The sequence below is a fragment of the Hylobates moloch genome, unplaced genomic scaffold (assembly GCF_009828535.3).
Source record: "Hylobates moloch isolate HMO894 unplaced genomic scaffold, HMol_V3 SCAFFOLD_1, whole genome shotgun sequence".
In the NCBI taxonomy this organism is placed as follows: domain Eukaryota; kingdom Metazoa; phylum Chordata; class Mammalia; order Primates; family Hylobatidae; genus Hylobates; species Hylobates moloch.
The window spans coordinates 133,096,169-133,116,078 of record NW_026652276.1 but is presented as its reverse complement, the minus strand read 5'-3'; the positions used below and the strand labels follow the sequence as shown (position 1 = coordinate 133,116,078).

General features: G+C 34.5%; 1 protein-coding gene across 3 annotated transcripts in view; it reads left to right on the top strand.

Annotated features, from left to right (window-relative positions):
* SEPTIN7 (septin 7) overlaps positions 1-17,229 on the top strand; it is a 102,718-nt gene extending 85,489 nt beyond the window's left edge. For all 3 annotated transcript variants that reach the window (XM_058445737.1, XM_032758325.2, XM_058445744.1), the window contains 4 exons: positions 2,608-2,733; positions 10,166-10,301; positions 15,001-15,140; positions 16,177-17,229. In XM_058445737.1, coding sequence (XP_058301720.1) covers positions 2,608-2,733; positions 10,166-10,301; positions 15,001-15,140; positions 16,177-16,216 — 442 coding nt within the window. In that variant the 3' untranslated portion in view covers positions 16,217-17,229. The remainder of the gene's footprint in view (positions 1-2,607; positions 2,734-10,165; positions 10,302-15,000; positions 15,141-16,176) is intronic.
* Positions 17,230-19,910: the final 2,681 nt, after the last annotated feature.

Genomic DNA, 19,910 nt, shown 5'->3' with positions numbered 1-19,910 from the left:
AAGGAGGAAAACTATACAAATATTTTCAGGGTGTGGAGATGGGTGTTTCCGAAATCAAATGGGGAAAGAAGACAAAAGGAGAACAGAAAGTTATGGTATCAGCAATGGGAAATGGAAGAGACAAATTCCTGAAACTGGGGAAACTGTATTGCCAATTAACAAATTATTTTGAGAATGGAGGAGTGGGTTGAATCATAAAACGATAGAGCATATTTAATTAAATGGAAATAAAGACTTTCATAACCTGAAAAAATCAGAATTATGTAGTCATATTGAAGACTTTAGTGATTTTAGTGAAAAGAAAAATTATTCATTATCTAAAATGTTAGATGACACTAACAAAAATAACTTAACAATCACTAAATTCACCTTTTATTTTACAAACTCATGCTAACATTTCATGTAAGTTTTCTTCCTTAGGACCTTTAATGATTTTTCAGTGATGCAGTGATGATATGTAATATATAATAAATAAAATTAGGCCAGGTGCAGTAGTTCACACCTGTAATCCCAGCATTTTGGGAGGCCAAGGTGGGAGAATTGCTTGAGCTCAGGAGTTCAAGACTGGCCTGTGCAACACAGTGAAACCTCGTCTCTGCTAAAAATACAAAAAATAGTTGGGCGTGGTGGTGCATGCCTGTAGTCCCAGCTACTCAGGAGGCTGAGGTGGGAGGATGGTTTGAGCCTGAAAGGCAGAGGTTGTAGTGAGCTGAGATCGTGCCACTGCGTTCCATCCAGCCTGGGCGACAGAGTGAGACCCTGTATCAAAAAAAAAAAAAAAGGAAAAGAAAAATTACATAAACATTGTTTTATATTGGCATAGGTGTTTGTTATTATTCTCCACTTAGAGAAACTGGTTCCAAAAAGTGTTTATCATATCTCAGCTTCAATCTTGAGTTATGAATACTGTTAAAATTCCTATCATCTGCTATCTGCATTGGGACACAAAAGGTAATGGCATGTTCCTTATAAAGGGGAGCTTACAGTTGAAGAGATATGATGTCACCTGTGACGTATACTTGTACCAAAAATGAATGACAACCAAGGAGAAAGTGGTCATGGTTGGAATGCTTTGATGTCAAGGCTGGGAAAAAGGTTTCCAAAGCAGTTGAAGTCTTTGACGAGAGATTGACAAATTAGCATGAACTGTTCAGTGTCAACCACCAGATAATGCCAGGAGTAGGGAGCTGCCTGACTTGCCTAAAGTGGAGTGGTAGAGCTTTAGAAGTAACTATTGTGGCTATAAGAGAACGTGAATTTATTGAGGGACAGAGTCTGGGAGATGAGATTTTTGGAAAAACCAGACTTAGCACTAAGGGGAGTGAACTATCAGAGAATTGCATGGAAGTGTCAGTACGAAATGAATCAGAGTAATTGAATATCACATTTTATTCACAAAGGGGGAGATTCAAGAAACTGGATTGTGAAGTAACAGTAAAGGTTTTCTGGATGTAAGGAATGATAAAAACAGTACAACAATACACTTTTTCTTTTTAAGACGGTGTCTTGCTCATGTACTCAGGATGGAGTGCAGTGTGCGATCTTGGCTCACTGCAACCTCCACTTCCTGGGTTCAAGCAATTCTCCTTCTTCAGCCTCCCAAGTAGCTGGGATTACAGGTGCCTGCCACCACGCCCAGCTGATTTTTGTATTTTTAGTAGAGATGGGGTTCCGCCATGTTGGCCAGGCTGGTCTCGAACCCCTGAACTCAAGCAATCTGCCCGCCCCGGCCTCTCAAAGTGCTGGGATTACAGGCGTGAGCCAACGTGCCCAGCCAACAATACACCTTTGTGTTTGTCTCGCAGAAGGGAGTTTTAGTAAAGTGGTGAAGATGAATAATGGGAGATATAGGAAGTTTGAGATAGAATGGATGATGAGAAGAGAGAGGACTGACAATATGGTATTGCCACACCATGTATATATCCAAGAACACTACACTGGTAAAGGATATCCATAGAGCAGCTAAGGGTATCTTCAGTGTCTTGAATTATTAAATAATGATGACATCATCTCATATGTATTGTAGACTTATCTCATATATATTGATTTTGTATATGGTAGAAATGCTGTAAGCAAAAATTTGTTTAACTGAAATACCACATTCACTAGACAGTTTGAAGAAACAGAAAATTACTCTAAAATTTCCTTATTTGAAAATGACTTGATATGTGATCTGAAATTTATTATTATGTATTAATAAAAACTCATATATTACCTTAGTAATATTGCTAAAAGGCAGTTTCTTTTAGATTTTATGAGCTTCCTTAGTAGCTAATCTGCACTCTCTTGTCTGGTATTTAAATAGATAATATAAAGATGAATACTCTTTCATAGAAAGGTCATCCTTCAGTAACTGTTTTGGGGGATTTATAGGTCTTAAAATCTCATTGGAATCTAAATTTGGTGTCAAGTTAGCTTATTTTTTGTTGGTCTACTTTGAGTGTAAATGAAAACAGATGAATGCCACCTTCTTTAACAATAGTCTTTTGTTCATTTTAAATCTGAAATTTTTGTTTTGGTAAAATTTTGAATTTATATTAAAACTTTTTAAGCTTTTTTCCCCCTAGCTATTAATAGAAGCAAACTCTTGCTGTTTGTTTATGACAGAACACACATGCAGGACTTGAAAGATGTTACTAATAATGTCCACTACGAGAACTACAGAAGCAGAAAACTTGCAGCTGTGACTTATAATGGAGTTGATAACAATAAGAATAAAGGGCAGCTGACTAAGTAAGTATATATTTTTTTCTCCAAAAAGGTATTATTTCTGTAGTCAATAACCATATTGTTTCATTTTCATTAAATTTCTCCTGGCTACTCAGTAGAAAATTTGGATAATGTTCTTTATGCACAGCAGCATAAATTTATATTGTTATGCTTTGTTAATAGTAGAAGCTTTTTTGAATGAACCATTTTGATAGTTTTCACTTACAGATTATGTGGAAACAAAGGACAGGCTTTAACAAAAGGAATATTTAGATGAATTTATTCTTGGTTACCTTCTCTATTCCTATTCCAGGGAGTAAATTAGGTGGAGTTTCGTTTTCTTCTTTTGGTTGTTAGAGTGGTGTAAGTGACTACAAAGTGTGTAGCTTTGCCCTGTTGAGCTTATATCTCAAGCTGTGGTGGTTTCAGGTTGGGGTCGAAAAAAGAGATGTGTGAGGAAGCTGATAACCATGTCTGTGCCCTACTTTTTAAAAATCTGTCATTATTGAAGATCATAATTACATCATATGTCACTTAACAGTGGGGATACATTTCTGAGAAATGTGTCATTGGGCTATTTTGTCATTCTGTAAACATCATAGAGTATCTACACAAACCTAGATGGTAGAGCATTGTACATACCTAGGTTATGTGGTCTAGCTATTGCTTGCAGGCTATAAACCTATACAGCATGTTACTGTACTGAATGTTATACACAGTTATAATGTTAAGTATTTGTGTATCTAAACATAGAAAAGGTGCAGTAAAAATACAATATAAAAGATTAAAAATGGTATATCTGTATAGGGCACTTGGTTTGAATGGAGTTTGCAGGACTGGAGATTGCTCTGGATGAGTCAGTGAGTGTTCAGTGAGTGAACGTGAAGACCTAGGACATTACTGTACACTACAGTGGACTTTATGAACACTGTACACTTAGGCTATACTAAATTTATTTTTTAAATTTCTCTTCAATAATCTTATTTTGCTGTAACTTTATTTTATAATAACTTAAATTTTAAAAAACTTTTTGATTCTTTTGTAGTAACACTTAGCTTAAAACACAAACACATTGAACAGATGTAGAAAGATATTATCTTTATAATCTTTATTCCATAAGCTTTTTTCTATTTTAAAAGTTCTTTCTTTTTTCACTTATACCTTCTTTTTTTTTTTGTTAAAAACGAAGACATAAACTTACAAATTAGCCTAGGCCTACTCAGGGTCAAGATCATCAAGATGCCACTAGGCAGTAGGAATCTATGGGCCACCATCATATATGCCATCCCTTGTTTACTGAAATGTCATTATGCACTGCATAGCTGTATTGCAAAACCAGTTTAAGTAATGTGCATTTGTAGCTAGGTGTTATCTACCATTAGACGATAATCCTGAAGGATCAACTATATAAATACGAAAGACAAGTTCTCAAAATAGCTATAGTGGTTAACATGCCTTATAATGGAATAGAAAAATGTCCCTTCTTAAATATTTAAAATACAAGATTCTGTTTGAGGTAAGCCTCAATATGTGAACAAAAGGAAGGCTTTTTATCTCTTTTTAGCAAAATGTTTATTGAGTAACTTTGGCACAAAAATGTAAGGATCCATCATAGTGAATATTGTTCGTAAAATCCTAATTCACTTTAAACTCATCATTAACAATGAACTTTTTAACTCATTAAAAGAAACACGTACACAAAGCTACTGATAATTTTGTATGTTAAAATACTACTAGTACATATTTTTTGTTAAATATATGTACTTACTCAACTTTTTTTTAAACATTTGTTATGTTATAGATATAAAGAATTATTTATTTGTTCCCATGTCTCAAATATAAGGCTTTTTAAAGTAGTGCTGTTGGATGCAGGTAAGATAATTCATAGAAAAATAGAAAACTTTACAGTATCATTAAGTTTTTTTCTGCATATACAAAATTCTACTGTGTGGATACGTGAGTTAAACTATATCCCAGGTGAAAACATAATTAGTAGATGTCTACTGGAAATATATCTCTTAAAGAGAGGAATCATGACCATACTTTGCCTATGCAAATAAAAAAAGAAATGTTTGCGTTGCTAAAAAGCAAATTGCCCCAGGAGCTAGCATAATATTTTATTTTATGTTAATAATAAATAGGAATTAGATTGTTACTACTTCATTGACTAACACATACTGAACTTGAAAGAAATCACTTAGAAGTTTTATCTATTGGTTGTATCTTACATTGTCTTGAAAATGTTAGCAATTTCAAAAATTTTTGTTAAATTTTTCTTTAAAAATCATTAACAATTTATGGTGCTTTAGCTGATGTAAGGTGCTTTTCCTCATAGCTCAGTACATATCCATGAATAACTGAAAAGAAAAACTAATGTTTAAATAAGTGAAGTAGGTGTGAGTTTAGGCTTCTTTTAATGTTCTTTTTGTATTGCTCTCATGCGACTCTCCATAGCAGTGTATTCTTTGACAGTGGTAGTGGCGAGGGGTTGAGAGTTGCAAGAATTTTGGAATGGAAGGTGAACCTATTGAAAATTTATAGTTAAATTGATCTTTGGAAATGTATGTTTCACAAAGTGCTAATCACACACTTTGGTTTTAGAATATAAGCTAAACTTTTTAAAGATGTTAGACATTGAATAGTAAAATACAATCATGTGTCACATAATGATGTTTCAGTCAATGACTGACTGCATATACGACAAGATCCCATAATATTGTGTGTCTATACCATAGAGCCTAATCGTGTAGTAGGTTATACTATCTAAGGTTGTGTAAGTACACTGTGTTGTTGACACGATGATAAGTGAATTTCTCAGAATGTATCCCCAATGTTAAGCAGTGCATGACTGTAGATCAATTTATCTTATATTTAATTTTCTGAGGTAGTTTTGGGCACACTGTAGAGTCTATTGAAACATGAAATAAACATTAAAAATGTATGTGTAGATGTCTGAAAATGTGCCTTTCTGTTACGTCAATAGTCCTAGAACAATCCTATTTCAGAGGGACTTAAAACAAGAAATAGATTGTGTGGTTTAAATCTGAAGAATAGCTGAACTTCTCCAGTCAGCTATAATTTGTCTCAAGGTTAGATCTGGAGAAGTGGATGCTGTTCTTTGCAGCTATCCGGTAATTACCTGTTTCTGACAAAGAAAGTATGGAGCCATCCAAGTACTTCTTGCATCCCTGTATGGAGGGTAATGGGTGGTTGAAAGCCACAGAAAGGGTAACCTCTCAAATCAAAGAAAATTCAGCAAGGGTCTGTAAAGGAAAGGGGAGAAGAGTTGGTCATATCCAGATTGCTGATCTCTTAAAGGAAGTGATCCCCAATAAGAGGAGGGCCGTCTTTTTTTTTTTTTTGCTAAACTTCCTTCTTGAAGTTTTATCTGCCTCCTTTTTGCTTGATCTTCCTTGTACCCTTTACTTAAAATCACATTTTATTGGTGACTCTTTTTCAGAACTGATGTCTATCATTGGTACCAATTGTGACAATAGAACCTTGCTCCAAGTTGGGGCACACCCTAGTCTCTCTTTCCCTTATGTTAATTTATTTTTCTGTTCTCTATAGCCTTCTCCATCAGTCATCTTGGGAAAACTTTATAAGTGAATGACCAAAAATGCAAGTTTCAAAGGCAGATTCTCAGAATTCTTGATACATGACAGAGTTTTCATCTAAACAGAAATAAAGACAATTTGCTGAAAATTTCAAGTTGTTTCAAAAAATTAAACTTAGTTATATCTTTTACTCTTTATTCAAGTGGCCTTTCATGAAATTATAATGATAGTAGTTGGAAGTTTTGTTTATGTTTGGTTTTAATACTCTCACGTGGCAAAACAATGTTGGCGACCATTATTACTCAAAATTTTTAGAAATTTTTATTGATCTTTGAAATTAAGTGAAATTCCTTTGGAAAATTTTGCACATAGTGACCTACTAACCACTGGAGCAAAAGTATGTAAATCTACTTGCTTAATTTGTTCTTTAGGAAAGACCACACACATAATTTAAATGAAACATGATTGTCTTTTATTACACTCCAAATGTGGGTCATATGTAATGCAGCAAAGTAAAACTTGACTAGGTCATCCTTATGTGGTGTGGTGGCTGTAATTCTCTTACTGGTCACATGAAGGGGTGTGGCTTGCAGGAATTTTAACCTTATAAAGACAACCCTAGAAGGAGCTAAATCTTTGGGGATTTAGTTTCATATTCGGGTTATGTTGTAACCATTTTCTTTTTCTTGTTTTACTAGGCTTTTTTCATTTGTCTGCGTTTTTAATTTCACTGATAGGTTTATAAGCTTTACTACTATATGTGGGTAGGTAAGAGTTTCCTATTAAAAAGCAGGCAGGCAGTGATACAACTTAAATGGTTTTTCCAGCCATTTAATAAAAGATTTTACTTGGAAAAAAATAGTAAATATGAAGAAAAAGTGATCTCCCTATATTTTCTACATTGTAAGCACAATTTTTTGTTTCAATTTTCTAAAAATTAATAAATATGACTAGAAGTGAGGTGTTAATTTAAAAATTAAAAACTTGAAAGATCATTTTTACTGGTGAGAGACTTCAAAAATTCATTTTAAATATGCATGAACATTTTTTCACAGTATTTAAGTATATTTGGTCAGATTATTTTTACAAGGCTAAAAAACTTATAGTATCTTAACTGTTAATTGCACATTTCTTTTAGAAACACACATTTGCAGGTTTAAAACTTTCAACAGACTTTCAGAAGATAATTGCACAGCATGTTATTTTTATAGTGATTTAGTGTAATGATTATGAACATAATTTGGGAAATAAATTAGCTTTAGCGAATTTATACTGTAAATTTTTTATTTAGGGCACATACCTTAATAATTTAATTGTGAAAGCTATGCATTTGCCTTTAATTGCAGCTTTTAGTATGCTTTACTTTAAACGTGCCAAATCACTAATTTTTTACCTTTAGATATGATACAGTTGAAGGCATGTAAAGTGGGGGATCTTAAATACTTAAATTTTGAATTTAAAAGAAGATTTTTTTTTTTTTCTTCGAGATGGACTCCTGCTCTGTCACCCAGGCTGGAGTACAGTGGCACGATCTTGGCTCACTGCAACCTCTGCCTCCTGGGTTCAAGCAATTCTCCTGCCTCAGCCTCCCCCTCCCAAGTAGCTGGAATTACAGGCGTGCGCCACCACACCCGTCTAATTTTTGTATTTTTAGTAGAGATGGGGTTTCACCATGTTGGCCACGCTGGTCTCAAACTCCTTTGTGATCTGCCCACCTTGGCCTCCCAAACTGCTAGAATTACAGGTGTGAACTGCTGTGCCGGCCTAAAAGAAGATTTGAAACATCATTGCATGTTTTATCTGCAGTCTCTTATTTTCCCCCCTAGAGTTATTTAAATAATAGTTTAGGTGGCAAAATTACCTGCTCCTTCCCAAGGATAAAGTAAGATAAACATTTTATAGATGAGTTGTGTAAGTAGGAATGGATATTTCTCTCTGATTTCTAATTTAATATATTTACAATCATAATTACATTGTTGGAAGTTGCTTAAATACACATTCAGTTACTTAAGGTTAGCAATTAAAGAATTGTTTTTAGATTATTTCTTTTTTAGAGACTAAAAAAGATTTTTGTGGGAATTACAAACTCTTTGAAAATCTAACAAAAGCTTTGGACCCTTTCACCGGAAGAATGCTGGCAAACACAAACACACATTTGGTGTGCTGTTTCAGGGCAGTCACTGACACTGTGTGTGCTCAAGAGATCAGAGGCAACTGTATTAAAAACACCTGCCATTAATATGAGGAATATATTATTAAGAAGCATCTCAACTTTTACCAAAAAAAATGGTATTTACACTTGAAAATGTTTTTCAGCTGACTCCACTTTTAAAATGCAGGTTCTTGTTCTAAGTTAATATGTCTAGTTAGTTTCATTTTCAGAACTTTTGATTCATTGTTTAATTGGAAAAATATATGTCAGGTTAGCATGTAGAAGTAAGTTTTCTTTTAGTGAAGAAATATCTGAGTTAAATAACATTTTATTCTAATTTACGCAATTGTGAAAACATCATCTTAATCATAGCATTATATCACATCTTTGTTCTTGCCTTTTTGTTAAGAAAAACTGGTAGCCAATATTCTGTCCTTTTTGTTTTGTTTCTAACATTTTCTATCTAGCTCTCTTGCCTGCTTCCTTGTTAGAAAAGAAAATTGCTGTGATGGTCAGAGACATTTAGCCTAATAAGGAGAAAAGTCACCATAATAAGAGTGTGTCAAATCAGGGTTAAAATGACTAGCCTTAAAGTTATGGGTGAAATCCAAGGTCTGGTTTTCGTTTTTAAGCCATGAGTTAATTTTTTTAAAAAAATTAGTGTGTTACAATAAAATTTACCCATTTAAAATATAAACCTCAATCAATGGTCAAAGCCTGTTTTTATGGAGGCAAAACAAGCATGCTTTATTAACAAAGTCAAAGAAGGACCTATCTCTTTAATTTGTCCCAGGGTATTAAATAATTTTCAGAGATTCTCAAAGCAAAGAGCCCACTGTCTGCTCCTGGGCTGAAAGCACTAGGTACTTTGGCATTCTCTTGTGTCTCTGTGTAAGTGTATTAGCCTTAACATAAAGCCCACCAGTAAATATATCTTAGTGTGAAAATTTTGAACACAACTCTACAAAGAGATTTGAGTCCATGGACTTTAACGTCAACAGAGTGAACATTTTTTTTTTTATTTAACTGTGCTTATGTCTATTTTTTTTGCATTTAAAAATAATTAGTAACAAAATATTTGCTCCTGATTATCTCTAAAGTATGTGTGTGTGTTTTAAATCACTGAACATCTTTAAAACTTAAGACAGTGAAATATTTGAGTTAAGTAGAATGAATTTTCAAGAGCATTGAAGTGATCATAAGGGGCCTAGAAATATTCCGTATGCCTAAATAGTGCTCTAGGTATTGACTAGTAGTTGTTTCCAACATACCAGTTCAGTTACCAAAATAAATAATAATTTTGGTGGTGTTAGTAGCTGTCTTAGAAGAGATTGTAACACTTGAAATTCTGGTAAAACTAAAACTATTCTACATATGTTAACTTCATTACTCGTTTTCTATTTTTCATGTTAAAGTATTGTTTAAAGAACAAAATTAAATGATTTTCTTCTAATGTTTTATTCCGTGAATGTATTTTGGGAATTTTTTTCCCATTTTCCTTCTACAGTTTATTTGGTATGTCATCCTTAGATTTGATATGCAGTAGGTTTAGAGAACATCTTTGTTTTTTAGATTTTTTTCATAATAAGTTTTATATATGAAATATGGAAAGAAGTTCTAGGTTATAAATATATTAATAATGACATACATATATAGCATCTCATTTGTTTTCATCAGCTGTTTCATAGTTCTGTATTATAATTTTTATTCACAGACATTTAATGATTACCCTTAATATTCATGACAGGAGCCCTCTGGCACAAATGGAAGAAGAAAGAAGGGAGCATGTAGCTAAAATGAAGAAGATGGAGATGGAGATGGAGCAGGTGTTTGAGATGAAGGTCAAAGAAAAAGTTCAAAAACTGAAGGACTCTGAAGCTGAGGTAATTAGTCTAATATTCCGTCTCTTAGCAGATATTGTGTTCCTTTTTAAGTAATATCTTCAGTAAAATTTATAGATAATATAACCTTTTTATACGTATTTTTTCAAAATTAATACCCTAGTGTAACAAAATGGAGAAATTTCTAGAAGCAAGCACTGTGTTTATAATAATATATACTTCAGTACATAAGTGCATGGACATAGTATATTAGGTAGGACAGTGTAATAGAATACTTATAATGAATTATTAAAGTTATAATGAACAAATTTGAGTTGTGAAAAATAAAATGACAAACCATTCCATACAGGTGGCATAAGAACACTAAAGATGAGAGTTTGGGGGTGGATTTATGCACAAAAACTAGTGTTAGGATAATAATAATTGACCATACTTATTTGTGTATGAGTGAAAAAGAGGGAGATAACCTTTATTGAACTAAAGATATGCCTGGATAAATTCCACACAATTAAAGGAGAGAAAATTAGGGAATGTGATATTTTTGTTAACAGGTTGGGCCTTCTTTATTTATAATGTAGTGTCAAGGTAGTTCCTAGTGTTACAACATTGGGCAGGGTAATGACAAAACATCCCAGAAGACATATCTACTATCTTGAAACCCCTCTAGATGTTGAGTTATACATTTAGTTTCTATTAATCACAAAGACCTTGGAGACATTTCCTTCAATAGGTGGCAAGAAAGAAAAGATGGAGAAAAAGATAAACTGAACATAAAAATCCATAGAGCAGTTAGTTCGATAGATGTCTGAGAATAGTAGAAAAAAAACTATGGGTAACCCCAAAATAACAGTGATTTAAGTATGAAGTTTTCTCCACATCAATTCGTTATAATTAAAAATTATAAAATAGGCTGGGCATGGTGGCTCATGCCTGTAACGCCAGCACTTTGGGAGTCTGAGGCACGCAGATCACTTGAGTTCAGAAGTTTGAGACTAGCCTGGCCAACATGGTGAAACCTCATCTCTATTAAAAATACAAAAATTAGCTGGATGTGGTGGTGAGTGCCTGTAATCCCAGCTACTTGGGAGGCTGAGGCTGGAGAATCTCTTGAATCTGGGAGGCGGAGGTTGCACTGAGCCGAGATCACGTCACTGCACTCCAGCCTGGGTGACAGATCAAGAATTTGCCTCAAAAAACAAACAACCCTATAAAATAATAAATTATTTTAAAATATATGAGAGGAAGTCCAGGTGTGGTGGCTCACATCTGTAATCCCAGCAGTTTGGGAGGCCAAAGAAGGAGGATTGCTTGAGTCCAGGAGTTTGAGACCAGCCTGGGCAACGTGGCAAGACCCAGTCTCTACAAAAAATTTTTAAAAATAGTTGGGCATGATGGCCTGCGCCTATGGTCACAGCTACTCAGGAGGCTGAGGCAGGAAGATTTCTTGAGCCTGGGAGATCGAGGCTGTAGTGAGCCATGATTGTGCCACTGCACCCCAGCCTGGGTGACAGAGCTAGACCTTGTCTCAAAATTATATACACACACATATATATATATAGATGACAGTAATATAAAATACTTTTAAAACAATCTTTAATGATGAAATTTAGTAAGATCCCTGTTTTATGTGGCTTCACTAATACAATATTTGTATCTAAGTGTATTAAGAGATTCAGATCTCTTTTGTTATATTCTTACAGTTGATCTCATTGCTTTTATAATTACCGCATAAAATACGGAAACCTTTTTTGACTAAAGGCGTAACAAAAGTACTCTAATCCATTGAGTAAATAGAGTGCACGGAATGAGAAAGTATTAAATAATTTCGAGGAAATGTTTTTATTCCACATCATTTCTCTTACATTATTGGGCTTTTCTTGTAATTTCTTATTAAAATCTTTCACTGTTGTTATGTTTGTTGTGAGTTTAATTAGCAGGGGTATGGAATAATTCCTCCTGGTTTGAGACTGCTGAGCACTACAGGACTAGCATCCCTGGCACTGCCACTAAATGCTAATAGCAGTGCCCTCCTATCATTGGGCAAACCAAAATGTGCATGCACACACACCCCCAATCAAGAATCACTGTCTTAGCTATTGCTATTGTATTATAAATTAATGAAGTTCTTAACATGACATTTTGGGGATTAATTTATCAGCCTGTTGTTAAATATATGCATTGAATCTCTACCTATTCAGTAATTCACATATAATCTGGAAAATCTATATCCAAAAGGGGAAAAAAAACAGGAATAATCAAGAGTCCTACTATATTATCTCCACACTTAGATTCCATTGAGAATCTAAAAGTAGTTTAAGTTATATTTGAGGCAGATGTATTTTAGGACATGTTGCTAAGAGTAAATATTACAAACAAGTAATTGTGAACCTGTAGCCAAGGAACCCTTTGGGAATTTTAATGATTACTGTGAATGGTGAAGATAGTTTTGAAGAACTATTCTTTGAAGGATGGAATGTTAACATTTCAAGGACCTGTGAAGAGCTCTGGGCCAAGGTTCCCACCGGATACTCTAAGCCATTAGAGAATTAGGCATGCTCATTCTAGATTCTTTGTCTTTTATGAAACCACATCTAGAGTGTATTTACCAACATCCCTGTGGGTGGTAATGAGTTTACAAATCATCATGTATATGATACATGATATATATTATGTAAATATACATGTGAATACATAAATAGGTAAAGAAACCCTTTTAGCCTTGTTTAATACAGTCTCTCCTTAAATCCATTATGCTGGAAATACTTGTTTGGGGGCACAGCTAGCAGCACAGTACATCAGCCACAGCACCAAGCATCTTTCATTTATTGTGTTGTCTAGCACACACCACAGCCCTACAAGGTATATATTATTGCCCATCTCTCCTTTATAGATAAGAAGAAGGATAAATTAACTTAGTATGCCAGCATTTGAACCCAGTTAATTTTTAAGTTAAGCTAGATAGGTCCACAGTCCTGTTTTTCACAATTTCAGAATGGAAAAAACTCTGAAAACTGCAAAACCTAACATGAACTAAGTTTTAATCCTACATATTGTGAATATTTATATATTTTACTGCAACAAATAAAAAGTAATGTGTTTGATTATACTTGTTGCCCCAGATAGCCCAGGAGGTATTTTATAAATATAGTATATAATCCTTTCTAAGCAGTGTTGTCGTTTTAATAACTGAAAAATATTGAACTTTGGAAGGCATCTGACCCCATGGGTTTCTTAAGAGTCAGATTGTGACCTATACGTTTATCTACATGCAGTTAACACAAAAGATAATTGCTTATATGTAACATAAATTAAGTTAAAGAATGATGAACACTGTAAGCCTACCACCTGACTTAAAAAAAGAGAATGTTATCAACTCATTTGAAGACCCTGTGTGCCTGTCCCCTATTGTATCCCTCTCTCTCATTCCCAGAGGTAACTACTATTCTGAATTGTGTATATGTGATTCTCTTCATTTAAAAAAAATAACTAGAGACATTTTCTTATGTTCCTACTTTCTGACATTTCTTAGTAACTTGTTTGCTGTCATCAGGAAGATTTCACCTCAGATTTGACTCATGTTTGCTTAAGTGTGTCTTAGGTGATTTTGTTTTGTAGGAATTGCATGAAATAATTGAAATAGGAATAAATCTGAAGTCACTTCGGGCTTGCAAAAAGGAAAAATTGTATGCAAAATTATAATATATAACAATATATAATATGTATATAATATATATAATAGTTATATATTAACGTTATGTTAATGTTAACTCACCAGTGTAGTAAAATCTATAACAGAACATAATTCCTGGATAACTGAAGGTTTTGAATAGTCCTTGGGTATTTGGCATAGAAGGATTTAATCTGATTTTTTAAATTTGTTGGCTCTTTTTTTTTTCAGAAATGGATTGACTTGCACCTAAATGAAATTATTTATCTAATGATCTCTTGGACTTAAAGCACTTTGTTTCTGCGGTTACTTTGCATGAATGTTTACTACCTCTCAGTCAGCATTCTTTACAGTATTAATACACATAGGAGGAAGGATCGCCTGCATTAGAATCACTGTAACTTGTTGAAAATCCACATTTCCAGACTTAACACCCAGATATTCTAATTCAGTACGTCTGAGTGAGGTCCAGGATTCTGTATTTTTAACAAACATCCCAGATGATTTGCATGAAGACCAATGTCTGAGAACCACTGCTTACAGGAATCAGAGTACTTCACTGGCATCTTTGAGCTCTTAGGGTCCTAAACTACCTGCTTTCTTTTCACTTGTCTTAGCTTTCTAAACTTGGAAATAGGAGGCTTATTCAAGTCCTGGTTCTTCCACTTTCTGGCTAGCAATCTTGGGCAAGTCACTTAAATTCTGCAACTGTTTCCTCATCTGTACAATGAGAACAGTGATGTCTTCACTGCCTAGCCTCCAACATATTTGTGATTAAAGAAGAACGAGATAAGATAGTAATTTTCCATTATAAAGTACTCCACACTGTTAAGTTTGTTGCTTTTTTTTTTTTTTTTTCCTGTTTCCGAAGATTATTGTCTTGGGTCACTGGCCTTTTGGGTGGCAGGTCCTAAAGGAGGAGGAGTCCTTGACAGTGCTTTCCAGGTAGTACTCTGAATTTACAACAGGGCTATTCAAATAGTGCTCATACTCCTTATCATTAGAGTATCTGGATGAAACATACTTCCACTTCTCATTTCTTAGTTTTGTTTTATATATTGTGCTGTGATTTAGCTCCAGCGGCGCCATGAGCAAATGAAAAAGAATTTGGAAGCACAGCACAAAGAATTGGAGGAAAAACGTCGTCAGTTTGAGGATGAGAAAGCAAACTGGGAAGCTCAACAACGTATTTTAGAACAACAGAACTCTTCGAGGTAACTAATAGCAGATTGCTAAGAAATGTGTGTATTAATGTTTTAAAGAATTGTTTTCCTACTTATTTAAAAAACATTAGAATAACACTTAAAAAGTCATCACCCATTATCATGCATTCCAAACACAATGGTTTTCATGGATAAATATTTTTATATGGATGGATACAGTCTGTGTCCATTAGCAGTATTTTTTCAGTACATCTTTCATGACTTAATCTTCATAATTATGATTTAGCAACTTCATGACATTATCCCCAGTTAACTCACCTTAATTGGATTTCTTACCTCCTCCCCCCAATTGTTGGACATAAGGGTTGTTTTCAATTTTTGGCACACAAAGGGAACATTCTTCAAAATCTATTAGATATTTAGGGGTACGTTTTAACTGTGTTGAATTATGTTTTTACGATAAAATTCTTAAGACAAAATGTTAGATATTTAATTTCCAATACAGCTAATCAATTACTTTCTCTTAATTTATACAAAATTCAATAATATTTGCACCTTAGTTTTCTTTTCCTTAATAGTTTCATTTAAAACTGAAAAGTGGCATTCCTATAAGGATTATATAGTTTATCTTCGTTACTAAACATTTTGAGATTTGACATTTGTTCTGCTACACTACCCTACCGTTAACATTTTCCCCAAAGAAGAGGAAAATAGATTTGTAAAAGCAATTGCACTTCAAAATGCAAATGACAGTGGGGGAAAAGAGCATCCTGTTTGATGCCAGTTGATACTTTTTAGTTTGTGCTGTTTCATTTGGGAAGAATTGTTCTCGTATATTAAAATGGGGTTTTGCCATATTTTTTTACTGCTTATCCTGGAGTTTTGTCAAATATTTGATTGTCTAAGAAAATACTATTATAGATTAACATTGTCTTAGCTGTTTACTTCTAAATCTTTTAATTTTTTTCAATGAAAAAGTAGTATCTGAAAATCCCAACATTGTAATTGGGTTAGCTGTTGTTATCATGTTGTCTATCATGTTGATAAAATGGTTACTCATCTTGATTATTTTCCTTTTATCCTTTAGAACCTTGGAAAAGAACAAGAAGAAAGGGAAGATCTTTTAAACTCTCTATTGACCACCAGTTACGTATTAGTTGCCAATATGCCAGCTTGGACATCAGTGTTTGTTGGATCCGTTTGACCAATTTGCACCAGTTTTATCCATAATGATGGATTTAACAGCATGACAAAAATTACTTTTTTTTGTTGTTCTTGATGGAGATTAAGATGCCTTGAATTGTCTAGGGTGTTCTGTACTTAGAAAGTAAGAGCTCTAAGTACCTTTCCTACATTTTCTTTTTTTATTAAACAGATATCTTCAGTTTAATGCAAGAGAACATTTTACTGTTGTACAATCATGTTCTGGTGGTTTGATTGTTTACAGGATATTCCAAAATAAAAGGACTCTGGAAGATTTTCATTGAGGATAAATTGCCATAATATGATGCAAACTTGCTTCTCTATGATAATTATAATACAACGGTTCCATTCAATGCAGCATATACAATAATGTAATTTAGTCTAACACAGTTGACCCTATTTTTTGACACTTCCATTGTTTAAAAATACACATGGAAAAAAAAAAAACCCTATATGCTTACAGTGCACCTAGAGCTTTTTTATAACAACCTCTTTTTGTTTGTTTGTTTTGGATTCTTTAAATATATATTATTCTCATTTAGTGCCCTCTTTAGCCAGAATCTCATTACTGCTTCATTTTTGTAATAACATTTAATTTAGATATTTTCCATATATTGGCCCTGCTAAAATAGAATATAGCATCTTTCATATGGTAGGAACCAACAAGGAAACTTTCCTTTAACTCCCTTTTTACACTTTATGGTAAGTAGCAGGGGGGAAAATGCATTTATAGATCATTTCTAGGCAAAATTGTGAAGCTAATGACCAACCTGTTTCTACGTATATGCAGTCTGTTTATTTTACTAGAAATGGGAATCATGGCCTCTTAAAGAGAAAAAAGTCACCATTCTGCATTTAGCTGTATTCATATATTGCATTTCTGTATTTTTTGTTTGTATTGTAAAAAATTCACATAATAAACGATGTTGTGATGTAATAGCGTGTGGGGTCTTAAATATCCTACAGTCGATGTACAAGAATAGAGTATGTTTGGGAAGAAACTTTTCAACTTGAGTTTGCCTCCTCTACGATGACATCTCTTATATGCTTGTCTTATTTAGAATGCATATGTGCTGATTTTCTAATTTAAGAGATACCATATCTCTCTATTCATTTCTCTCTCTCATTTGTGTGCTTATTTTTCTGAGAACAATTTTTTTTTTTTTCCAAACAGGGTCTTGCTTCATTGCCCAGGCTGGAGTGCAGTGGCACAAACACGACTCGACTGCAGCCTTAACCCTCTGGGCTCAAGCAGTCCTCCTGCCTCAGCCCCCTGAGTATCTGGGATTGCAGGTGTGCACAACCACGCCTGGCTAATTTTTGTATTTTTTGCAGCCTCCCAAAGTTCTGGGATTACAGGCATGAGCCATCATGCCCGGCCTCTGAGAACAGTTTCTGACTCATTCAGATTAAATATACTCTCAGGTCCCTGGAAACTGAAATTTTTTTAACTGGAGAGAGGGTGGCGTCATTTCTTTTCTCAAGGTCAAGTGACAGATTTTAACGTAATGCATAATTTAAGAAATTAAGTAAGTAATGTTGCCTAGTTTATTATCTTGAAATGTTTTACCCTATTTACTTTTTAAAATTAATGACCTAAGCAGAGGGAATAATTATAAGTCAGTAGCAGAGAGATTGTTGTTTGGGTGTTTATTTTTTTCAGTTTCTGTGTTGAGGGATTGGGTTAACACCTCTAGCCAAAAATGTTTGGTTTTAGGGAGGCTAACAACAACCTACTGAATTTGGAGAATGCAAAGGTAAAAAATGTATATAGACTGCCTGCCTGACTGGTTAAGTACTACTGCTTCTGGGGAATATTATTTCAAAATTCTATGTATTATAATAATAATTTTGTAAGACACATTCATTATTCTACCATCCTAATGAAAACTTTCAGAAGTCTTTATCCATGGCATGCCCAGGGTTTCACCTGAATCTGATACAGGATCTATATAACTTTACTAGGACTTTGGATTGTTGACTCCAGGCTTAAGTATATCACAAGGCTCTTTTTGCCATTTGGCCTGCGGATTTCTGAGAGGATCATTCACAATACATGTAAAATTCAGGTAGGCCTAAGGAAAGGCCAGCCTGTAGAAAGCAAAATGGCAGTGTCTGTTCTCCACTGTTGGAGGCATTATGTAATTGAAGTATCCTGTTAGCCACTGTCTTTCTGCTAATTAAGTGGGGCTGAACAAGTAAGCACTAATAATACCAGTGAACCACTTGGGCACCTTGTGGGTAGAGTTTTGCTGCCACCTAGTGAAATGGGATATCATTGCTTCCATATCAGGTTCACAAGCAAGTTAAGTGGACACAGTTTATTTCTGTGTAGCTCAGGCTGTAATCTTGAAAGCTGAGGAGATACCCATGCCTCTCAGACTCATTAGCTGGTTGTCACATTACCACCTGCACATTCTGACCCACCGCATCTTAATATGTTTTATCCTCTTGGAGAAACTAGAAGTCAGAATGTGGTAGGTAAGGAGAAAAAAGGAAAGATGGCTTGATAGCTGTGAATGCATCAGGAGCGAAATGTTGACTCAAAGTTATCTAGATCACGGTCTCCAAACCTGATGCTGTTTCCTTACAAAAATATTTGTTGAGCTCGTGTCCATAATTATATGTATTGATCAATGAAAATATGTATCAACAAATGTACTGCTGCACTAATGTGAACATTATGGGACAAAATTTGAAAGAGTGAAATAAAAAGGTTTGCACTTTTTCCCCAAGCTCCAATGAATTATTACTTTGCACCTTGGAGGCCATCGATCTAGGCAGTATGTGGATAGTTAATAGTTATTGTTGAATCACCAAGGAAGGTCCTAGTGAAGACTGCTGTGATGTCCTACTTGATTTGAAAGGAAAATTTGCCACACCAGCAAATCGAAGTCCTTTCTAATAATAAGCTTGCAAATGTAAGCCCTTGTACTTCATCCAGAATTTTACCTGCCCCTTTTGTAATAACAACTTCCCAAAACTGTCCTGTTCCAGATGGTAACCTAAGTAGTTAACATGTGTTATTTAATCCTTAATGATAACAATTGGGTAAGTTATCTATTAAGGTAACTTCTTAATACATTATCTAATAAATGAATAAGTTAACTAAACATCTTACACCCTGTTTCCTCATCTGCAAAAGGATGAGGAAACAGGGTGTAAGATGTTTAGTAGCTTATTCAATAGATGGTAACTGGCAGAACGAGAGTTTGAACTGGTCTTAGTTACACCAGGGCCTGTGCTTAAATCTTATGCCTTACAAGCACCTGGTCTGCTACACTGCCACCTTTCTGAAGCATGCTCTTCTACAGAGTTGTTAGCACAGAGCAGATGCTCCCTGATTAAGAGGGGCGGCTGGCCACCAGGCAGCCTGGAGAAGCAGAAAGCACCAGACACGCTAATTGTCTCAGTTTAGACCCCAACTCTGTGAATTGGGCATGTAACTTCTATGAATGTTTCTTCAGCTATAAAACAGGCCCCATGCCTTCCTTGCTGGTTTGGAGTGAGGATTACATTGTGGCTGCACACGTTAAGGTGTCCAGACCTCGAGAATGTGCCAATCTGCTGGGGTCATGACAGACCAAAAAGTATTATTTCTTCTCAGTTTTAGTGACG